This window comes from Tupaia chinensis, unplaced genomic scaffold, assembly GCF_000334495.1.
Source record: "Tupaia chinensis unplaced genomic scaffold, TupChi_1.0 Scaffold000101_1, whole genome shotgun sequence".
Lineage (NCBI taxonomy): Eukaryota > Metazoa > Chordata > Mammalia > Scandentia > Tupaiidae > Tupaia > Tupaia belangeri.
The window spans coordinates 8,361,535-8,382,873 of record NW_006159565.1 but is presented as its reverse complement, the minus strand read 5'-3'; the positions used below and the strand labels follow the sequence as shown (position 1 = coordinate 8,382,873).

General features: G+C 37.9%; 1 protein-coding gene across 4 annotated transcripts in view; it reads right to left on the bottom strand.

Moving 5' to 3' along the window:
- The window catches only part of TASP1 (taspase 1), a 312,198-nt gene that overhangs the window by 213,318 nt on the left and 77,541 nt on the right, over window positions 1-21,339 (bottom strand). For all 4 annotated transcript variants that reach the window (XR_003548591.1, XM_027770008.1, XM_006143657.3 and 1 more), the window contains 2 exons: window positions 17,404-17,483; window positions 9,278-9,384 (listed from right to left, as the gene is read on the bottom strand). Coding sequence is in view for 3 of the 4 variants with exons in the window: in XM_027770008.1 (XP_027625809.1) it covers window positions 9,278-9,384; window positions 17,404-17,483 (187 nt within the window). In the remaining variant the exon portion in view is untranslated. The remainder of the gene's footprint in view (window positions 1-9,277; window positions 9,385-17,403; window positions 17,484-21,339) is intronic.

The window sequence follows — 21,339 nt, the reverse complement described above, 5'->3', positions numbered from 1 at the left end:
CACACATACACACACACACACATTTTCCCCCTATTTCTCACCCTCTGTCATTTCCCATGCTCCTCTCATACTATCTCAGGTGTTCACAGTTGTTTTCCAGTTTTCCATTCCTTTTTTCCCCCACATTTTATTGATTCACAAAATTTCTTAAATAATCTAACTATTTTCAATAGCAAGCTCTGCTGATATATACATATCTATGACTACATGTCTGACATAAGGCATGAAACTCTGAGTGGAATGAATATACTATAAGGTAGCACCTAGCTGATGCTATATAGTTTACTATGGTCATTAATTATGTATGTTTTTTTAAACTGCCACTATTCAAGATGCTAGATACACAGTCAGAGGAACTTAGTGAACACAAACTTGTCAAGGAATATAGTTATGACAAAAAGGATGACGATACCCTACAGAAAGTGACACTGGCAAAAATTTCTTACTACATGAGACCTGGGAGTTATTTTACAACATTGAAAAAGCAAAGAATAGGGGCCCGGCAGGTGGTATAGTGGTTAAGGCACTGGACTCCCACATAATCAACCCTGGTTAGAATCCTGGATGTAATGGCTTGAAACTCACACTGGGTGCATGTGTGTGTATGTGTGTGTGTGTGTGTGTGTGTGTGTGTGTGCCCAAAATCTGAGAGGAAAATGGAGAAGGAATTGCAATTGCCCATCCCTACTCAGGGGTGGATTCTCACTTTCCCTCTCTCTGTTTCTCTGTGTCTCCAGCAAGCACACACACCTTATGACAAAAATCTCTAAGAAAAAAAAAAAAGAGGAAGAAGAAGAAAAAGAAGAAGAGGAGGAGGAGGAAGATGAAGAAGAAGAAGAAAAGAAAAAGCAAAGGATAAAATGTTGAAAGTTGGTCCAAATTAGTAATGACTATAAAAATTCACCACAATATTGGAAAGATGCTCATGCATACCATAGATTGTATGTCCTAAAGAAGACAAGCACTGATCAAAGTACTACTGATGAGCAGGTTTTACAAAGAAATAAAACACTTTTTGGGACCAGCAGTTAGCGTAATGGCTATGTCGCTGGACTCCCACGTAGTCGACCGCGGTTCGAGTCCCGGACCCGGTGGCTTAAACTCACGCCGGGCGCGTGTGCGTGCGTGCCCAAGATCCCGAGAGGAGAATGGAGGAGAAGGGATTGCGGCATGGCCATCCCCCCTGGGGGGTGATTTCCTGCTTTCTGTCTCTCTGTCTCTCTCTGTCTGGCTGGCAAGCGCACACGCCCTATAGCAAAAACCTCTCAAAAAAAAAAAAGAAAAAGAAAAAGAAATAAAACACTTTCGTAATGCTTTTAATGCTTTAAGTGTACTAAATATTAGTTTTGCTTACTTTATTTTCTGTCTCCTTACTATTTATAATCAACAGTAAAAGAACTTTTAATGTTTTACAAAAATGTTTAAAGATCATGGAAGAATACTTTCTTGCTATTAAGACCTCTTTGTATGGTTTCAGCTTGCATGTCTTTTTATTGTTGTTCTTGTTTTAGGTTTTGGTTTTTTTTGTTTGTTTGTTTTTGGTTTTTTGCCATATGGTGCATGTGCTCAGTGGAGAGAGATAGTGAAAAGGAAAGTGAGAAATCACCACCTTGGTGGGATGGCCATGCTCCACTCCCTTGTCCATTCTCCTCTCAGCATTCTGGATACATACGCAGAGGCTCCCCACGCAATTTTCAAATAACTAGATCCAGGACTTGAGCAGTGGTCATTCGTGTGGGAGTCCAGCTCTTTAACCACCACGTCCCCTTGCATGTCATTTCTACAGTCCAGTACAAAGTATGGACTTTTGATATACTATCAGGAAAACAAAGGCATTAAAAAAAAAAGTCCTGGGGCCAGCAGTTGGCATAATGGCTATGTTGCTGGACTCCCATGTAGTCGACCATGGTTCAAGTCCTGGACCCAGTTGCTTAAACACACACCTGGTGCGTGTGTGCCCAAGATCCAAAGAGGAGGATGGAGGAGAAGGGACTGCAGTGTGGTCATCTCCCCCACCCCAGGGGGTGATTTCTTGCTTTCTGTCTCTCTGTCTCTCTCCGTCTTTCTGGCAAGAGCATGAGCCCTATAGAAAACCTCGGTTAAAAAAAAAAAAAAAAAAGATCCAGAAGATTTGGATCTACCCAGAAAGTGGAGTAGAACAGCGTTAACTATTTCTATGCTACAGTGTACTATAATTAAATAGTTACCTTTTCCTTATCCAACACACCTTTCCTTTAAATCACAGAAAAATAAGAGACACCAATTACTATGAATAGACAATTATTTGGACTTTATATTACTCATTTTTTAATATTATACCTTAAAATCTACATGTCACTGAAAGTAGAGCCAAAAGATTTTTATTCACTTTTTCTCTAGACTAACTGTTCAAGCCAATATTAATTTGTAGTTAGAAGAGATATGTTAATTATGAGAAAGAGATGCTAAAACCCTTTTCCATTTATGCTATAAACTGTAGCTACTACCTAATAACAGAGGAGGGGAGAGGCCCCACCTCCTCCTCTGATGATAAAAACCACTATTTTGTTTATGAAGACAATGTGTCCAACCTCAAGTCATGAGTTCTAAAATAGTAATTATGATGTTAAAATAAACTATATTGGCCTGAGAAGGCCTGTGTACTCATTTACTTGAATTCTTGTAAAGAATCCACAATCTCACTTAGGAGTCTGCTTCCTTAACAAATTGGTGAGTTACAGCCTATCACAGTAGCCATGCTTCAATCATGGACAGCCCACCTTTTAAATTGTGTGCACACTAAGCTATAATCAATCTATCTGCATCTCTACCTCATTTTCCTCACTTTGTTTCCTTTTCTTGTCCATAAAAGTTATTGGACACATTGGAGATTCTCAGCCATCCCAGGGGCTGTCCAATTCAGAAATTGTTTTTTGGGAACCAGCAGTTAGCGTAATGGCTATGTCGCTGGATTCCCACGTAGTCGACCGTGGTTCGTGTCCCGGACCCGTGGCTTAAAACTCACGCCGGGCGCGTGTGCGTGCGTGCCCAAGATCCCGAGAGGAGAATGGAGGAGAAGGGATTGCGGCGTGACCATCCCCCCTGGGGGGTGCTTTCTCGCTTTCTGTCTCTATGTCTCTCTCTGTCTGTCTGGCGAGCGCACGCGCCCTACAGTGAAAATCTCTCCAAAAAAAAAAAAAATAGAAATTTTTCTTTGAACAATTATAATCCACTCAATTTCCTAGGTTCCCTTATGTTCAAGAATAGTCCCTTCACTACTAAAAAAAAAAAAAAAAAACTAAGTCTGTTGAAGGCAATTTTAGCAAAATTTTGCATCCCAGATTTTTAAAAAGGAATAAATACATCTAGTAGTAATCTCACCCCTACTCTCTCCTATTCTGCCTCTCTTGCACATTACACATGAATATGTGACCTGAAAATCTACAGGAGCCATATCACATCCAGGAGGCAAAAGACATGAGGGAAAGGCCCAGAGAATCCTAGATATGCTGGACCTAGTATCACTGGAAACCTAAACTAATGCCAGTAAACAACTACCTGCAGACTTCTTATATGGCGACGGGTCAGAGAACAGAGCGACAAATATACATTTCCTAAACCTCAGTCAGTTTTTCTACGGTTTCTATTACCAAACGCATTCTATGGATTAAACATTCTTACTTTAAACTATTCAAATGTAAGCATAGATGGCAAAAGACTAAGGAAGACAAAAACATTCTAATATATTCAGGTAGCAAGCTAATTAATTTTTCTTCAGTTTTGATTTTTATTACTACTATGATAATGTTTGTACAATCACTTTTTTTTTAAAGTGAAATATATTGGGCCAGCAGGTGACATGGTAGTTAAGGTGTTGGACTCTCACAGGGCCTATTGCAGTTTGAGTCCTGGACCTAGAGGCTTGAAAATCATGCTGGGCACATGTGCATGCATGTCTAAAATCCTGAGAGGATAATGGAAGAGAAGGGATTACAGCATTGCCATATCCCCAGGTGATTTTTCTCTTTCTCTCTCTCTCTCTCTCTCTCTCTCTCTCTCTCTCTGTCTCTTTCTGACAAGCACATATACTCAACAGCAAAAAGCTAAACAACAACAGAAAAAAACAATACAGTCACTTTATAAATAAGATACACTGGGACCAGCAGATAGCATAATAGTTACAACCCTGGACTACCACGTGGTTGACCATGGCTCAAGTCCCAGACCCAGCAGTTTAAAACTCACACCAGGCACATGTGTGTGTGTGCCCAAAATCCTGAGAGGAGAATGGAAGAGAAGGGACTGCAGCATGGCCATCTTCCCGGGAAGTAATTTCTCGCTTTCTGTCTCTTTAGTGAGCACATGCACCCTATAGCAAAAATCTCTCTCTAAAAAAATAAATAAGATATATCAGGTATATGAAGTAATGTAATGGTTAAGGTGCTGGACTTCCACAGGGTGAAGCACAGTTCAAGTCCTGGACCCACTGGTTTGAAGGTCATGCCAGGCACATATGTGTATGCATGCCAAAACTCCCAGGGGAATAGTGGTGGAGAAGGGGTTACAGCATGGCCATCCCCCCTGGGGGTGAGGGGTGATTTCTCACTTACTCTCTCTGTGTCTCTCTCTGTCTCTCTCCAGTCAGCATACTCACCCTATGGCAAAAACTTAAAAAATGAAATAAGATATACCAATACAACAACAAAAAAAATTTAATTTATCTTCTTTTCAGATATTAAAATGTTGACTTATTCTACTGTATACTTCAAGACAATTTTATCTCCTTTGACAGTGAAAAATAAAAATGTGAACATTACAAAAGTTATCAGGACCAGCCCCACAGCCTAGTGGTTAAGGGATCTGGGAACCACATGGCCAACTACAGTTTAAATCTTGCCCTAGTGGCTTGAAAAACATTCCAAGCATATGTATGTGCTTACATGCCCAAAATCCTAACACGATGAAAAAACAGAGGAGAAGGGACTGCAGCATGACCACAACCCATTGGGGATTGTTCTCTCTCTCTCTCTTTCTCTCTCTCTCTCTGGTGAGTACATGTGTTCTTTGACAATTAAAAAAAAAATGAAATAGGGAAAAAAATGACCAAACTCTAGGCATTTTATTATATTTAAATACTAAACTCTGCTTCTTTTAGGTAGCCACAACAAACAGTAGTAGTGGGCCTTAATCACTGCTTGCTAACCAAAACTATACTGAGATCATCCAAACAGGATATAAAGAATTAAAGGAAATATAAGCCAATTTAGAAAACAGCTATTTGTCTTTTCCTGTCATATCTCTGAAAAGTTTGGCCTCAAAGTGCCTCTCTAAATATTTTGAGTTTGACCTGAAGATTCAGTGGGCTGTAACCTGACTTGATGTGTAAACAGATTGTAACCTTCTCTTGTACCAAGCAGCTGAGTCTGAGCCAATCACAGAAGCCGAGTTTCAGTAAATCACAAGTACCCAACTGTTGAAATCATGTTCAAAAAAGTCAAATGCCCCAGAGTTGTGACCAGTCCAGCTGTTTTGGTACTTTACTCCCATTTGCTATATGTCACTTTATTTTTCTATCCTTATATAAGTATTACCTGACCATGCAGTAGTTCTAGAGTCCTTCTGAGCTTCTTCTGGTTGTAGGGACTGCCCAATTCATAAATCACTATTTCTCAGTTAAACTATGTTAAATTAAATTTGTCTGAAGTTTTTCTTTGAATGTTATTAAACTTCCTCTTAAAAATTATAATTTGGGCCTGCCAGTTGGTAGTTAAGGTGCCTGGATCCCACATGGCTGGCTATGTGGCTCAAGTCCCAGACCCAGGGGCTTGCCAGGCGTGTGGGTGTCTGCATGCTCAAAATCCTGAGTAGAGAATGGAGAAAGGATTGCAGTATGACCATCACCCACGGGTGGTGCTTTCTGACTTTCCATCTCTCTCTCTCTCTCTCTGTCTCTCTCAGGTGAGTATACAAGCCCTGTAGCAAAATAATAATAGTAATTTGTCATCTAGCAGTCTTTCCTTTGTGGGAGTGTTTATTACCTTTACTATGAGAAATAAGGCCTATCAAAGTTATGCAGTAAAGATCTATAATACAAAGCTTCTAGTGGGCATCCTCCCCTAGATACTCCCCTAGATGTAATTTAAGAACCTATATGAATCCAATACATAAATCTTTTTTTTTTTTCTTTTTTGGAGAGGTTTTTCCTATAGGGCATGTGCGCTAGTCAGAAAGACAGAGAGAGACAGAGAGACAGAATGGGCACACCGCAATCCCTTCTCCTCCATTCTCCTCTCGGCATCTTGGGCACACACACACATACGTCTGGCGTGAGTTTAAGCCACCAGGTCTGGGACTCAAACTGCGGTCGACTACATGGGAGTCCAGCAACATAGCCATTACGCCAACTGCTGGTCCCCTCCAATACATAATTCTTATACCTACACTCTATTCCTTAAGTGACCCATCTAGAACTGACAGGGCCATGCAGACAACACAAGCTGGTAAAGAGGCTGCCTCCGATTCTAAGGCAAGGCCTGGACTGGGAAGAAACTATGAGTCAAGGCCCAGTTTATGAGCCCTTCCTTGTGTCGTACTGGCTGGTACTCAATTTTTCTGCCGTGAGCTTTACTGTTATTACGGTACCCTGCAAGGGTAAAATATCGCCCCCAACCATTATAATAAAGCCAATTAGTGATCTTGTAGGAATGTGGTTTCCTAAGGTGGGCACTCAAGGGCCAGGAAGTTTGAGACTCCCCCACCTGTCTGTTTTAAGCCAAAATTAACATATAGGTTAAGTTAGTATAAACCAAATTAGCATTAGAAGCATATGTAGGCTAAGTTAGTTTAAGGCTAGTTTTATATAAATAGCCCTTGTTAAAGCTACAGGCCAAAGTTAACAAACGCTAGGCAAAGTCAGCACAGTCACCACTTAACAGGGATCCAGAGATAAAACAAAAGAACTCACCAATTGACAGACTCAGCAAACAACATACAGAAACCTGCAGGTTTATAAAGAAAGGAAAAAGCCTGGCTGGCGACAACAGGATGAACAAATCTGAAGGCTCCAGGGAAAGATTATCTTAGCTGGGAGCTCTTATCTAAAGCAACAGGTAGTTTTCAACTACAAAGAGTTTCTCATCTATGTGCTGTTGACTATAAAAAACTGCTAATAAAACAACCTGTGTTGCCTCCTGAGCTACAAGATCATCTTCCTTTCCCATACAGGTAATAGGCCCACCTTCTTTAGCTGTAATATAGATAGTCCATATATTAACTATGTCTTTACTTAACAAGACAAGATTTCTATCTAGGCCTTTGTAACCAGCAATGTTGCCGCCCTGTCCCGGGACTGAAGTTATCAAGCTGACCTGGGACTGAAGTTACCAAACTTCCTGCAACCCCCCTCTTCGAAAGACTCTTCCCAGTAATCAAGATCTAAGAAGAAAATACAACAGACAAATGAACTTCCTCATCCTGAGAACTGTGATTGATTTTACCTGATCTGACAAGACAAACAGCATGTTTCATAATTATTGTTTCCATGCTTTGTATACCTTGTTCCTTAGAGTAAAATTTTTACTACCCTTCACCCCCCCTTACTTCCTAAACATCCCTCAATAAATACGTATGTTTTAATAGCCACTGCGCAGCAGCCTGGAGCTGGCTGAGAACATGCTAAGAGGCAATGAGGTCTTAGTCTAATTTTTTGTTCTTGATCACTCGTGTTGCCTTCCTATGTATGAGTCACCCACCACTGCCAAGGCTGGACCCCAGCATAGAACTGCAAGGACAAAAACAGTAGCCAGCTAATGAACAAATAAAATGTGGCAACAACAAACAAGAAGCTGAATTTTTCATCTTAATCAACTTGTACCTTAAAATACATTTCAACTATTGGAGTTTTAAATGTGTTTGGAATAACTTGGTATATAAATCTACTTTGTAACAGGTTGATTTTTATAAACTATACAGATCAAGTATTTCCAATGAAGGGCTGGCTGTATTTAAGTGCTATGCATTGGGGAGCTGGATCCCACATGGCCAACTGTAGTTTTGGATCCCAGTCAGAGTGGCTTGAAAAACACATTAGGTATGTATGTGTGTGCCAGGATGAAAAAATAGAGGAAAAAGGACTGTAGTATGATCATGCACCATTAGGGGGAGGCAAGATTTTTCTCTCTCTGCCTCCCTGGTACGTATGTATGTATGTATGTATGTATGTGTGTGTGTGTGTGTGTGTGTGTGTACATATATAGTAGTGCTTCAACCACCATGCCACCTACTGGCCCCACAAGTCTGTATTTCTACATTTTACATATCTCTATTATGACTCTAAATTTTCATTTTATACATATATAATTTTCATTTTATGTATATAAAATGTTCATTTTTCACTTTATATATATACATAGTTTTTAATTTATATATATCTCATTTTCATATACATATATATGTATGTGTGTGTATATATTGGTCGAGGCGCTGGACTCCCATAAGGCCAACTGTGTTTTGAGTCCTGGACCTGCAGCTTAAAAATCATGCCAGGTACCCGAGAAGAGAATGGAGAAGAAGGGATTGTGGCACAGCCAAGGTCCCTAGGCGGTGAGTTCTCATTTTCCCTCTCTCTGTCTCTGTCTCTGTCTCTGTCTCTCTCTCTCTCTCTCTCTCAGATGAGTACACCAGCCCTATGGTAAAAACATAAAACAAGGAGACTAGCACATGGCATAATGAGTATGTCATTGGACTCCCACATAGTAGACTACAGTTCGAGTCCCAGACCCAGCAGTTTAAAACTCACATAAGGCATGCATGAGTGTGTGTGTGCCCAAGATCTCAAGAGGAGAAGGGACTGTGGTGTGCCCTTCCCCCCCCCCAGGGGGGGGAGGTAATTTCTCACTTTCTCTCTCTCTCTGGCAAGCTCATGTACCCTATAGCAAAACTCTCTCTTAAAAATAAAAAAATTAAAACAAAAAATACAGACTGGTTTCAAAGACTTAATACCAAAAATAGATAAATAAAATAGTTTACTAATAATTTTTATACTGATTACAGTGAATAAATACACCAATTACAATGAATCCAAAAGTGATATTTTTGGATTCACGATTTTAAATAAAATATACTATTTAAGTTAATCTCATGGGGTTTTTTTTCTACTTTTTCTAAACTGGAAAAATTTTAAGGACATATATGGCATAATTTTATTTCTACTGGACAACATTGTTCTATAGCTTACATAGCTAATACAAATTAGAGATATCAATATGATATATTATTAATATTTCAAACAACATCTGACCTTTTCACTTGATTGTCTTCTTTTCTTTAGTTGAATGAAATCTGTTTCCACCCTTTCTGCCAGCTCTAGTTTCCTCTTGTTTCTCTTAAATGCAGCTAAACTGAATCCTATAAAAGAAACATTAAAATAACATTTAAGAAATATTAGGGGAATGGGACAAGTGAGAAAGCCTGAAGAGGCTTCCCAGAACAAAATTAAGAATGCTGAAATTAAGAGTTAAAAGGTCTTTTCAATGTACATTGAGGTAGTAAATGAGAAACAACCTACAGTTTAAAAAATTAAGAAATTAGAGCCAGCAGGTGGCATGGTGGTTAAGGTACTAAACTCCCACATGGTTGCCATAACTCAAGTCCCAGACCTGGCAGCTTGCTTTCTCACTTTCTCGCTCTTTCTCTCTTTCTCTGGTGAACACATGTACCCTATAGCAAGTTAAATAATAAGAATAATAAGAATAATAAATAAAATAATAATTTTTTAAAAACGTAAGAAATATATCAAACCCAAAGAGACAAGTGAGTCCTGAAGACAGACATCTCTGAAGGGCAGCTGCTGATACATACCACCTTCAACTGTGGTCTTGAAGGTCTCTATGCATAGGGTACTTGGGGACGATACAGCATCAAAAATATATTTGAGATTATCCTCAAAAGAATGATGGAACCCCAGAAGCTGATATGCCCAGTGAAATGGAGAATAAGAAAAGGCCACCATACACAAAGAAAAAGGAAATTTGTAAGTCTCAGCCTTCGTTCCAGATGTAAAGGAGGAAAAGTCTCTCTAGAAAATTCCTAATTAAAAAAGACAGTGAGGCAGTCTTAGAGGAGAACTCATATTATTAGTGTGACCTAAAAAGAAAGAGAAAAGTGATCTCAATGTGGCAGTGAGTCAAAAGACTTACAAGGCCAACCCCTTCACACAGCAGTCAGGAGCTATTTAAAGCAAACAGGATCCTACACGGCTGACCTGGGTTTGAAACCTGGCCCCCCAGTCAAAAGCTCTTCAGAGAAAGCAGGATCCTATATAGCTGCCCAGGATTCGAATCCTAGCCCCATTAGCTTCATGCTGGGCTCACATCACATACACTTGCCCAGGCTCCTGATAGGATGGAATATTGGAGGGAAAAGGATAAGGCATAACTAAGCCCCATTAGAGAATTCTCTCATTCTCTCTCTCTTCTTCTCTCTCCATTAGAAGATGCGCTCTCTCTCTCTGACACATGCACACACACACACTCTCTCTAGTATGAAAAAATAAATAAATAAACTCTAGAAAAATTTTGAAAAAATGACCTCCAAACACAACTGCAATACTCCGTGGAAAAACACACAAACCTTAACTTACCCAGATCTCAAGAGTTCCCCATTTCAATTAACATATGCCCACAGTTTCAAAAGAAAAATCCAAAACACATGAGAAATAAACCACCAAGAATAAAACAATTCAGTCAACCAAATATCAGACAGTATAATCCCACACTGGAGTATAGAATAATCAGATATAGGATGTAACACATGTTTATGCTCAGAGAAAGAAAAGGAAAATACCAGCAGTATGACTAAGGAGCAAAAGATAAAATGACTGAGACTTAAAGAAAAACTAAATAGTATGTGTGTGTGTATGTGTGTGAAATATAGTAGTGACAGTTATCAGTTTGATTTGCTTCTTTCTGTATTAACAGAAATACTGAAATATATAGCATTGTGTTTTTTGTAAGTTTTAGATTAAAAATATGTTATACCATCTATAGTAAGTTCTTAGATAAGTAATGTGAAAATAGAGTATTTTTCATTTATATCAGCAAAATACATTTTGAAATAAGTTCAGGTTGACACACATAAATTGGTTAATATTTAAATTGCTGAATAGCATTATACCATATTTAATAGCTATTTCTTTTTTTACTGGTAGCATCAGAATTGTTTCTAGGTCTTGCCATTAACACTGATGATTCTACAAGTATTCTGGTACACCTGACTTTACACAATAAGACTTCAAAAAGTATGTGGAAAGTGGAATTGAAATATGACTTCATTTTGTTACAAAAAAGTTTTAATTTCTTACATGTTTTTATCATAACATACGTTTTCCATGAACTTTCTAAAGACCTCAATGAGTTTTATTGGAGTACACTGTGTTGTACTTCTTACACAATGTATCTACATAGTAGTCAGAAATAAAATAGGAACAGAAACGTGAAAGGGTACTATACCCAGCAAGATTATGCTATATATGGGGAAAAAAAGACAAAAATACTCTCAGATAAACAAAACCTGAAAGAATTTACCAACAAGTGCTGAAGGGAGTGCTATATACCAGGAAACTAAAGTCAGACACACAGAAATAAGAGTATAAGAAACAACCAAGAGAATGGCCAGCCTAATGAAAGGGACAAGTCCAGAGTTGAATGTAACTTTCAGAGCTTAAATGGAAAGATCAGACTACAGTAGCACTGCAAATTCAATAGAAGAAAGATTAATTACATGAGTCTGAACTAGTGAAATAGAATTTTTTGACTTTGGACTGAAACATTGCTGATTTTCTTTGATGCTTTTATTTCCATATTTAAGGATTTTTGTCTTCTCTTGAACTAATGATAGGTTCATCTACCTACTATCTGAAATGAATTCTAACCTTTTTCCTGGCTTTAAGTTTTAAGTAAATTTCTCCTAACATTTTTTGATTTTTATCTATTAAAACTAAAACTGGTTTTCTTGAAATAAAAAAATGCATTAAAAAATATCTATTAATACCTATTTAATGACTTCAGTAAACGATATAGCCCCAGTGAGGTTCTACTTTACAGTATGTTCACTTCACTCACTGAGGTTTATGGCTAAAGTCAGACATACACTCATAGATATGTATATATCAGCTGTGCTTGCTATTGAAAGTTTTAAATTAAGATCTGTAGTGAATAAACAAAACGTGAAAGATATGGAAGACAACTGTAGATACCAAAAACAGTGTGGGAGAAGGGGAGAACTGGCAGAGGGTGAGAGGTAAGAAATCAAGGGGGTGGGGGAACATATAAGAAACAAGAAATAGAAAATTATTTGTTGACGATGACATGTACAGTAATATCCTTGATTGAGCCAATATACATGTGTGTATTCTAGATGGAAAACATCATTTTGTATACTGTATTGATATATAGGGAATGACTGTAAGTAAGTAAGTAAATAAATAAATAAATAAATAAATAAATAACAAAGATTTTTAAGATAAACCTTAGGACATTCTAAAATCTTTGGAAAACTTGAGGTGGTTAAAAACCTAGATACTATGAGCCAGCCCCATAGCACAGTTAGTAGGTGCTACAGTACAGAGGGAGCCAGATCCCATATGGCCAACCTAGGTTCCAATCCCAGCCCTAGTTGCAACACCTTAAGACACCGAGAGCACAAACATACATGCCCAGGATCCTGACAGGATGGAGATATGGAAGAAAAAGGATTATAACATGCCCAGGCCCCATTGAAGGGGTGGTGTCTTTTCTTTTTGTCTCTCTGATATATTCATGTGCCCTCTAGCATAAAGAGAGTAAGAGACAGAGAGACAGAGAGAGACAGACAGTTAAGAGGAAAAAGCTCTACAAATTATGTCCCATAAAAAAATAATCTGGCATAAAGCATATCATTATCTAACACCAATACACAATCTCATTTCACTGATTAGACAAGTGACTTAGTGTAGATTGGCATCTATTTTTAGTCTACATAATTGCAGTAATTTCTCCTTTTAAATTTATCATAGGTAAATACTATCTTTTTTTTTTTTGCAAATACCTTAGCTTTCAATTTTTTGCTGGCTGGTTACATATTGAAATCATAATTTTTTCTTGTTATGAACATAAAATACTAATGTATAATCAAAAATATTTTTGTTCTGCAAAATATAGCCATAGCCATTTTATAATACCATTTTACATATATGTTTGGAAGTAAGGTTGGCAAATAAAACACGTGAGTTTATCTCCACACTCTATTAAAACTCTACAAAAAAGAAATTTAGAGAAAAAAACATTTAAAAGCACAAAGAATGTAAAGTAGGGATAATGATGATCATAAGTGCTTATCAACATAATTTTAGAAAACACAAAGCAGGTAGACAAACAGTAGCTATTAGAGCAGAGGAAGATGAATTTTGATGCTGATATACAAGACACCACAAAGCAAACTAACCTCTGCCAAAATGAAGTAATTCCTGCAACAGGAGCATAATAAAAACTCAAGAGAGAAAGTACCTATTACGTCTAAAAGCTAGACTGGTTTAAAAACAGGAGAACAGGCAGACAGTGTGTCATGAGAAAAACCAAGGTGTCCAAATCCTCTCCTCATGCTTACAGAAAACAAGCAGTTTACTTGAGAAATAATGAACCAGATGACCTCCAAATTAGTGAACCTGGGGCACAGACAGAGGCTGAAATCAGATACTTCTCCCTCTCATACTTTTGCTATATAAACAGAAATTTACATAAAAGTCTGAACAAAGAAAGGTGAGATCTCCAACATTATTTATTGTTCTGCAATCAGAATATTGACAGTTGCCTTGCCAGGGTTGGGAAGAGCCTTCTCTGACTGATCCAGGAAAAAAAAAAAAAAAAGATAAAACCGGTAGATATAAGATTTTCTTGGGAAAACACTTGGAAGACCCCCAATAGACTGCTGTGCCGCCATCTGGCCCCACACAAACCATCTTCATGTTAAAAAGACCTGCCAAAAAAAGAGCTAGAAAATAGCTTCTTAGTGTCTTTCAGAAATACAAAAATAGCAGAGAGCCACTTGATACTGGAGAAATCTGCCAACATGTATTTGGTTACAAACAAACCAGAAGACAGAAGAAGCAGAAACAAGATAAGCAGATAAATCATAATACCCTAAGAAAAGTAAAGAGAAAACATTGCATTCTTAAAATAAGAAAGGATGAATTTTTTTAAACAGGTATTAATGAGAGATTATTTTCTAGAAATTTAAAATATGAAAGCCAATATTATAAATTCATCAGAAATGGAAGGCTTGGGAGATAAAATTAGAAATATTCCCAAGAAAATAGAACAAAGGATAAACTGTTTTAAAGAAAAAAATAATTTTGAAAAAGAGTACAAAATAGGGGCCAGCACCATAGCCTAATAGTTAAGCAGCCCAATCTCAAAGGGTCAACCATGATTCAAATCCTGACTCAGCAGCCTGAAAACCACACTGAGCACAAGTGCGTGCATACCCAAAATCCCAACAGAATGGAGAAATGGAAGAGAAGGGACTGTGATGCTACTGTGTCCTATTGAAGAAGTGCCTCTCTCTCTCTCTGAAGAGCACACATACCCTCTGACAATTAAAAAATATTAAAAATTTTGAAAGCACAAAATGAGTATCCAGCATAAGGGATGAAAAAAAATTGAAAATTCAAGATGCTTTACTGCAATAATTAAACCACTGTAATTAAAAGTGTCCTTCCAAAAAAGGAAAAATATACCAGGAAAACTGAGAGTGTTGCAAAATAGCAAAAATTGGAAACCATATAAGAGAACTTCTTAAAAATAAATAAATAAATAAAAACAAGAGAACTTCTTCAAAAACTTAAGAGAAAATTATTTCCAGTCTCGCGTGTACCAAAGAGGGAGTAAAACAAGGAAATAAAACAAAATATGAGCTCTAGGAAACAATGCAGTACTGAAGAAAGGTAAAGGGAATTCCAAAGTAAAAAGAGGTGAAGTCCAGGATGACAACTATGCAGCAGACTTAGTAAGATTCTAAAATAAGGTGCCAGGTGGCATGTTTCCAAGACACAAAAAATGGAACTGGCAGAATGATTGATTTGTTTGTCTGATACAAGAATTCTAAAATAAGTTCAGTTGAAAAGATTTTAAGGCAGAATAGTGATAGGGACTATGAGAATTTAGAATTCTTAGATTTCTGCTTCACTATCACATACACATTTCCCTTTAGCCTCCCTATATTACCTGTTGGCTATGTGAATTATCTCAGTCTAATTAGAATGGCTATGATTGATTTATTAATTAATAACAAATGCTGGTGAGGATGCAGAGAATAGGGTACTGTTCTACACTGTGGAGGAATGTAAATTAGTATAACCATTATGGAACACAATAAGGAATACTATGGTTTAGATAATAATTTGTACCCCAAAGGTTCATGTTTGAGAATTTGACCCCCACTCTAATGGCACTGGGAAGTGGTGAGACCTTTAAAAGGTGAGGCCTAGTTGGAGGTATCTGCATCATGGAGGTATCACCCTCATAAACAAAGTAATGCTGTTTCAAAAAAAAAAAAAAAAGAGTGAATCCCCCCCCCCATAAAAAAGTATTAAAAAAAAAAAAAAAAAGATAACTGCCACTAAGGTCTCTCTTTGCACACATCCATAATTTTCTCTGCTTCCATCAGCCATATTGTAATGTGGCAGCAGAGATCAGCCTGATGCCAACTACAAGACTTTAAACTTTACAATCACTGGAAATGAAAGCCAAGTAAACCTCTATTCTTTATAAATCACCTGGTCTCAGTCCTATTAGTAATACGAAGCTACTTGATACTCAAAAAGTGAAAAGCAGAACTGCTATATGATCCAGCAGCCCCAAAACTAAGCATATATCCAGAGGAAAGGAAATCAGTATGTCATAGAGGAGAGAGAGAAGGGGGGGGGGCCAGGTTCAGAGAGGGGGAGAAGAAAACATAGGTAAACATTTAACTGTCTTTGAGCTGAGGAGGGACATTTTAAAAAAATTTGCTATAGGGCACAAGTGCTTGTCAGAGAGTACGAGAGAGAGAGAGAGAGAGAGAGAAAGAGAGAGAGAGAAAGAGTGAAAAAGCTTACCCTAGGGGGATGACCATGCTGTAGTCCCTTCTTCTTCATTCTCTTGGGATTTTGGGCATGTATGCACTGTGCTAGTGTAATTTTCAAGCTGCAGGTTGTGAGACTTGAATTGTGCAGTTGGCCATGTGGGACCTAGATGCCTTAAACACCATAAAAACCAACTGTCCTAAGAAAGGATTTTTTTAGGTGCAAGTTAAAGTGAAGAAAAAAACAAAGATGTAACTACGTAAGAGTTGAAACTGAGAGACACTTGTCATATATATGATGAGGTATGCAGCCTTAATCTATGAAAAAGTTTACCAAGTTAAAAATGACACATACATAAGTAATAGCCCAATAGGAAAATGGTCAAGAATCATTAAGTAGATACTATAACGAATAGGAAAATTTATATTCAGATGAATTCATGTTAAATCTGTTCCTTTTTCATTTGTGAAAGAGTTAAAAATGTTATATTAATCTTGGTGGGTATGTAGTAAAATTAACATAATATACTGTAGGTACAAATGTAATTGACTGATAGTAATCTTGCCAACTCTTTATTAATAGTTTCCCAGTATCAGTGGGAACATGTCATGCTCTTTCTGTGCCAGGGTTATTTCACTCAGCATAATATCTCTCCTGTAGTTTTATCATTACTAAATATTTTAAATAAACTGAAAGGAATCCGTTAGTAATAGTTACATAAAAGCATGAGAAAGCAGCAAGAATATCTCAGGAATAGAAAGGAGTCTTAAAATCAAATAATTTCCTATATGTCTTTTAACTGCAAATAAAAGGAAACTTTGAAGTTTCATGGAAATATGGGACCAACAGTTAGCTTAATGGACTCCCATGTAGTCGACTGCGGTTCGAGTCCCGGACCTGGTGGCTTAAAACTCATGCAGGGAGCGTGTGCGTGCGTGCCCAAGATCCTGAGAGGAGAATGGAAGAGAAGGGATTGCGGCGTGACCATCCCCCCGGGGGGTGATTTCTCACTTTCTGTCTCTCTGGCGAGCGCACGTGCCCTATAGCAAAAACCTCTCAAAAAAAAAAAAAAACAAAAAACAAAAAAAAAAACAAAGAAGTTTCATGGAAATATGGAGTGAAAATATAAGTTTGTTGTGGTGCAAAAAAAATCTGATATCTAGCATAGTTTTTTAATAATATGCATTTTCCATTTGGAAGACCTCTTATATTTAAACAATAAGCTTTCTTCCTGAAATATCTGTAATACATAGGTCATAACAGATGCAACACAACACTTTCAGGTATATATGCTCATACAGTTTAATTTTTGAAACATTTTTACTCACTTGTGGTCATGATGTTAGGAGGGCAAGAAGGTATTCCATGATCTACTGCCCATCTGTAGGCTCCTTCTCCAACTAAAAAGCTAACAACAAAAAAATTATATTTTTTAAATTCAGTGTCACATTCTCCTGCATATTTAATAAAGTAATACTTTCCATATTACTAATATTATGGAAATGCAATTTTAAAATGGTCTGTAAAAGATTTACTCTTTTTAGTAAAATGAGTGTATGTTCAAAAGTTCCATAAAATTATTATCCATATAGAAGTATCACAATTGGGAATGTTACAATATCATTAGCAATGACTTAACAAGTAAAATTTGGAAACACTCAGCTGAATAGAAAGTAACAATAGTTGACTTCCCAATTGAAAATATTAAGATTTATCTTGAATCAACATGATATGATTCTCCTCAGTTTATGTCACAAGACCTAATCAGGTTAACAGTCTAAGTTTAAACTAATGTCTTCAGATCTGGTAATATTGTCTCCAATATCTGGATTCACCCAAAATAAGTAGTATGCATTAGAGGCGCCCAAACACAAGATATGTTTATATTTCTAAGAATTGATGCAACAAAAATATATACTACACATAAGTTTCAGAATCATTTTTATTGTAGTATGTCCCAAAGTAGTTTTTAAGTCTCTTAATATAGTGAATAAAAGGATACTGCTAGCTAACTATAAAAGACTTCTTTTCAAAGAACACAAATAGCATGCAGGAAAATTAACTATACCATTCCCTAAGTAATTTAATTAAACAATAGCAAGCAGTTTCCAGAATAATCAATCATTTCATCATCTTCCACAGCTAACTTCTTAAAGATCTAAGCCAATCTGTAATAGATTTGTTGAACTTGTGCCTATCTGTCTACCATTCCCTACTTTTTGTTTCTGTTCTAATTATTCTCACACTAGAAATTCAAGGTGACACATATTGAAAATCTAATATTCAAGTGTTAATAAAACCAGTGACAGATTGGCAAAACAAAATCAAAGTAGATGATGAGAAATACATCCAATTGGTTCTTACAAGAAACTAAATAGTTAATCCCAGTAACTGGTTTCCAAAATACGTGTAAAGGTGGAGATAGAAGGAGCATTAAAAAAAGAGAAGATGGGATCAGTAGTTGGCACAATAGCAATGTAGCTGGACTCCCATGTAGTCAACTGTAATTCGAGTCCCAGACCCAGTGGCTTAAACTCATGTCGGGCATGTGCGTGAGCATGCCCAAGATCCTGAGGGGAGACTGGAGGAGAAGGGATTGCGGCATAGCCATCCCCCATGGGGGTGATCTAAAGTGTTATAAAACAAAAAGTAACACTCTGCTGATAACCTGCACTAAGGTGGGATGATTAAAACTTTCAGTAACCTGAGTGGCAGGCAAGTGGTGTTGCCAGGGCTCGCAGAGCAAAACACCTGAAATGGGCTACCTGGGAAAATACAGCAACATGAATTACAATCTTATAGATGGTCTAATAATGTATAATTTAGTGGTTTAGAAACTCTCAAGGATTCTCAGGGACCCCAACAATGAAATCTACATTATTCCAGTAAGAAACATAGGTGAATCCTCCCCAGGGGATGATTTCTCACATTCTCTAGTCCCAGACCCAGTGGCTTAAACTCATGTCGGGCATGTGCGTGAGCATGCCCAAGATCCTGAGGGGAGACTGGAGGAGAAGGGATTGCGGCATAGCCATCCCCCATGGGGGTGATCTAAAGTGTTATAAAACAAAAAGTAACACTCTGCTGATAACCTGCACTAAGGTGGGATGATTAAAACTTTCAGTAACCTGAGTGGCAGGCAAGTGGTGTTGCCAGGGCTCGCAGAGCAAAACACCTGAAATGGGCTACCTGGGAAAATACAGCAACATGAATTACAATCTTATAGATGGTCTAATAATGTATAATTTAGTGGTTTAGAAACTCTCAAGGATTCTCAGGGACCCCAACAATGAAATCTACATTATTCCAGTAAGAAACATAGGTGAATCCTCCCCAGGGGATGATTTCTCACATTCTCTTTCTCTGTCTTTTCTCTCTCTAGTGAGTACATGCATCCCATAGAAATAAAAATAAATAAATAAAAAGCTTTGAAAAAAAGGAAAGAAAGGGAACCAGCAGTTAGCGTAATGGCTATGTCGCTGGACTCCCACGTAGTCGACCGCAGTTCGTGTCCCGGACCTGGTGGCTTAAAACTCACGCCGGGCGCGTGTGCGTGCGTGCCCAAGATCCCGAGAGGAGAATGGAGGAGAAGGGATTGCGGCGTGAACATCCCCCCTGGGGGGTAATTTCTCACTTTCTGTCTCTATGTCTCTCTCTGTCTGTCTGGCGAGCACACGCGCCCTACAGTGAAAATCTCTCCAAAAAAAAAAAAAGGAAAGAAAGAAAAATAAGTGGAAATGATAGATACTTTGTGGACTTAGAAACTGATTTCTATTATTTATAACACTTCCTTGCTCATTGTAAATATACAAAATAGAAGAAAAACAATTTGGGCGACAGATTATTTAAAGTTCAAATGCATATAAAGTGCAAATCAAAAAGAATTTGCTATATTTGGAATCAGGACCAGCCTTGGCAGTGCAGTCAATAGTGTATGATCTACAGTGCTGGACAACACATGGCCAACCACAGGTTCAAATCCTAAGTCAACCTGAAACATACTGGGCACATATGCTGAAGATCTCAACTAATTGGAGGGTTGGAAAAGGGAGATCATGAAGTGGTGAGACCCTATCAGGGATACATACTTCCTCTGTCTCTGTTTTTCTCTCTGGCTCACACATAGAAGAAATAAAATTAAACATAAGTAAATAGAGAGACAGTAAGGCATTGGGCTTTTTGGCTGAGTCTTTTCACTCCGCAGATTCCAAAGCCAGGCCCTCTGCAGGTTCCAGAGACAGGAAGAAAGCAGTAGGGTCATGGAATCTCACCCCATACTCCTGCAAGAACTTGCACAGCTCCCAGGAACAGTAAGGCATCTAGACCATTTGGCTAGGTCTTCTACCACCAGCCAGGCGCTATGCAGGTCCCAGAGTCAAAGAGGAACAGGTTCATCATGCCCATGCTCCAATGCATGACCTCACCTGTCACCTTAAGGTCAGTCTCCTCAAGTCACACTCAGCCACATCAGAATTAGAAAATTTGGGAAACAAGAGGGGAAGCAGTGTAAAATATACCACAAAGAAGTGACTAAGCAACAGTCCAAGAAACCTACCCTAAATCAGTAGGGAAAAGCAAGTGCCTCACCAGATACCCAGAAAACAAAGCAGAGCCTTAAGAAATAGAAGAAAATTAAGAAGTAGATCCCTCTCAAAAGAACACAGCAACTCCTCAGCAATTTTGAAACACACACATACATAAGAAATCCCAGTAAGAATAAAAATATAATTCAGAATATTCATTGTAACAAAACACAATTGGATACAAGAGAAAATTAACAACCAATTCCAAGAAATTAGAAAATCATTCTACAACATGAAGGAGAAAATCCATAAAGACATAGCCTAAAAAATCAAACAGAACAAACAGAACTTCTGGATATGAAGAATACAATGCAAGAAATCAAAATCTCCCTTGGAAGTACCAATAGCAGATTGGACTATGAAGAAAGAATCTCTGATCTGGAAAACAAAGCTTCTGACTTAATCTAAACCAGGAAAAAGAATGAAAAAAATAACCAGGAAAGGGGCTAATAGGTGGCATGGTGGTTAAGGCACTGGACTTCCCACATGGTTAATTGCAATTCTATTCTTGGTTCTGGTGGCTTGAAAATCACACCAGGTGCCTGTATGTGCTTGTCCAAAAATCCCAGGAGCAGAAGGAATTGCAGCATGGCAATCCTCCCTGGGGAGTGATTTCTCACTTTCCCTCTCTCTCTGTCTCTCTCCAGCAAGTACACATGCCCTATGGCAAAAACCTAAAAA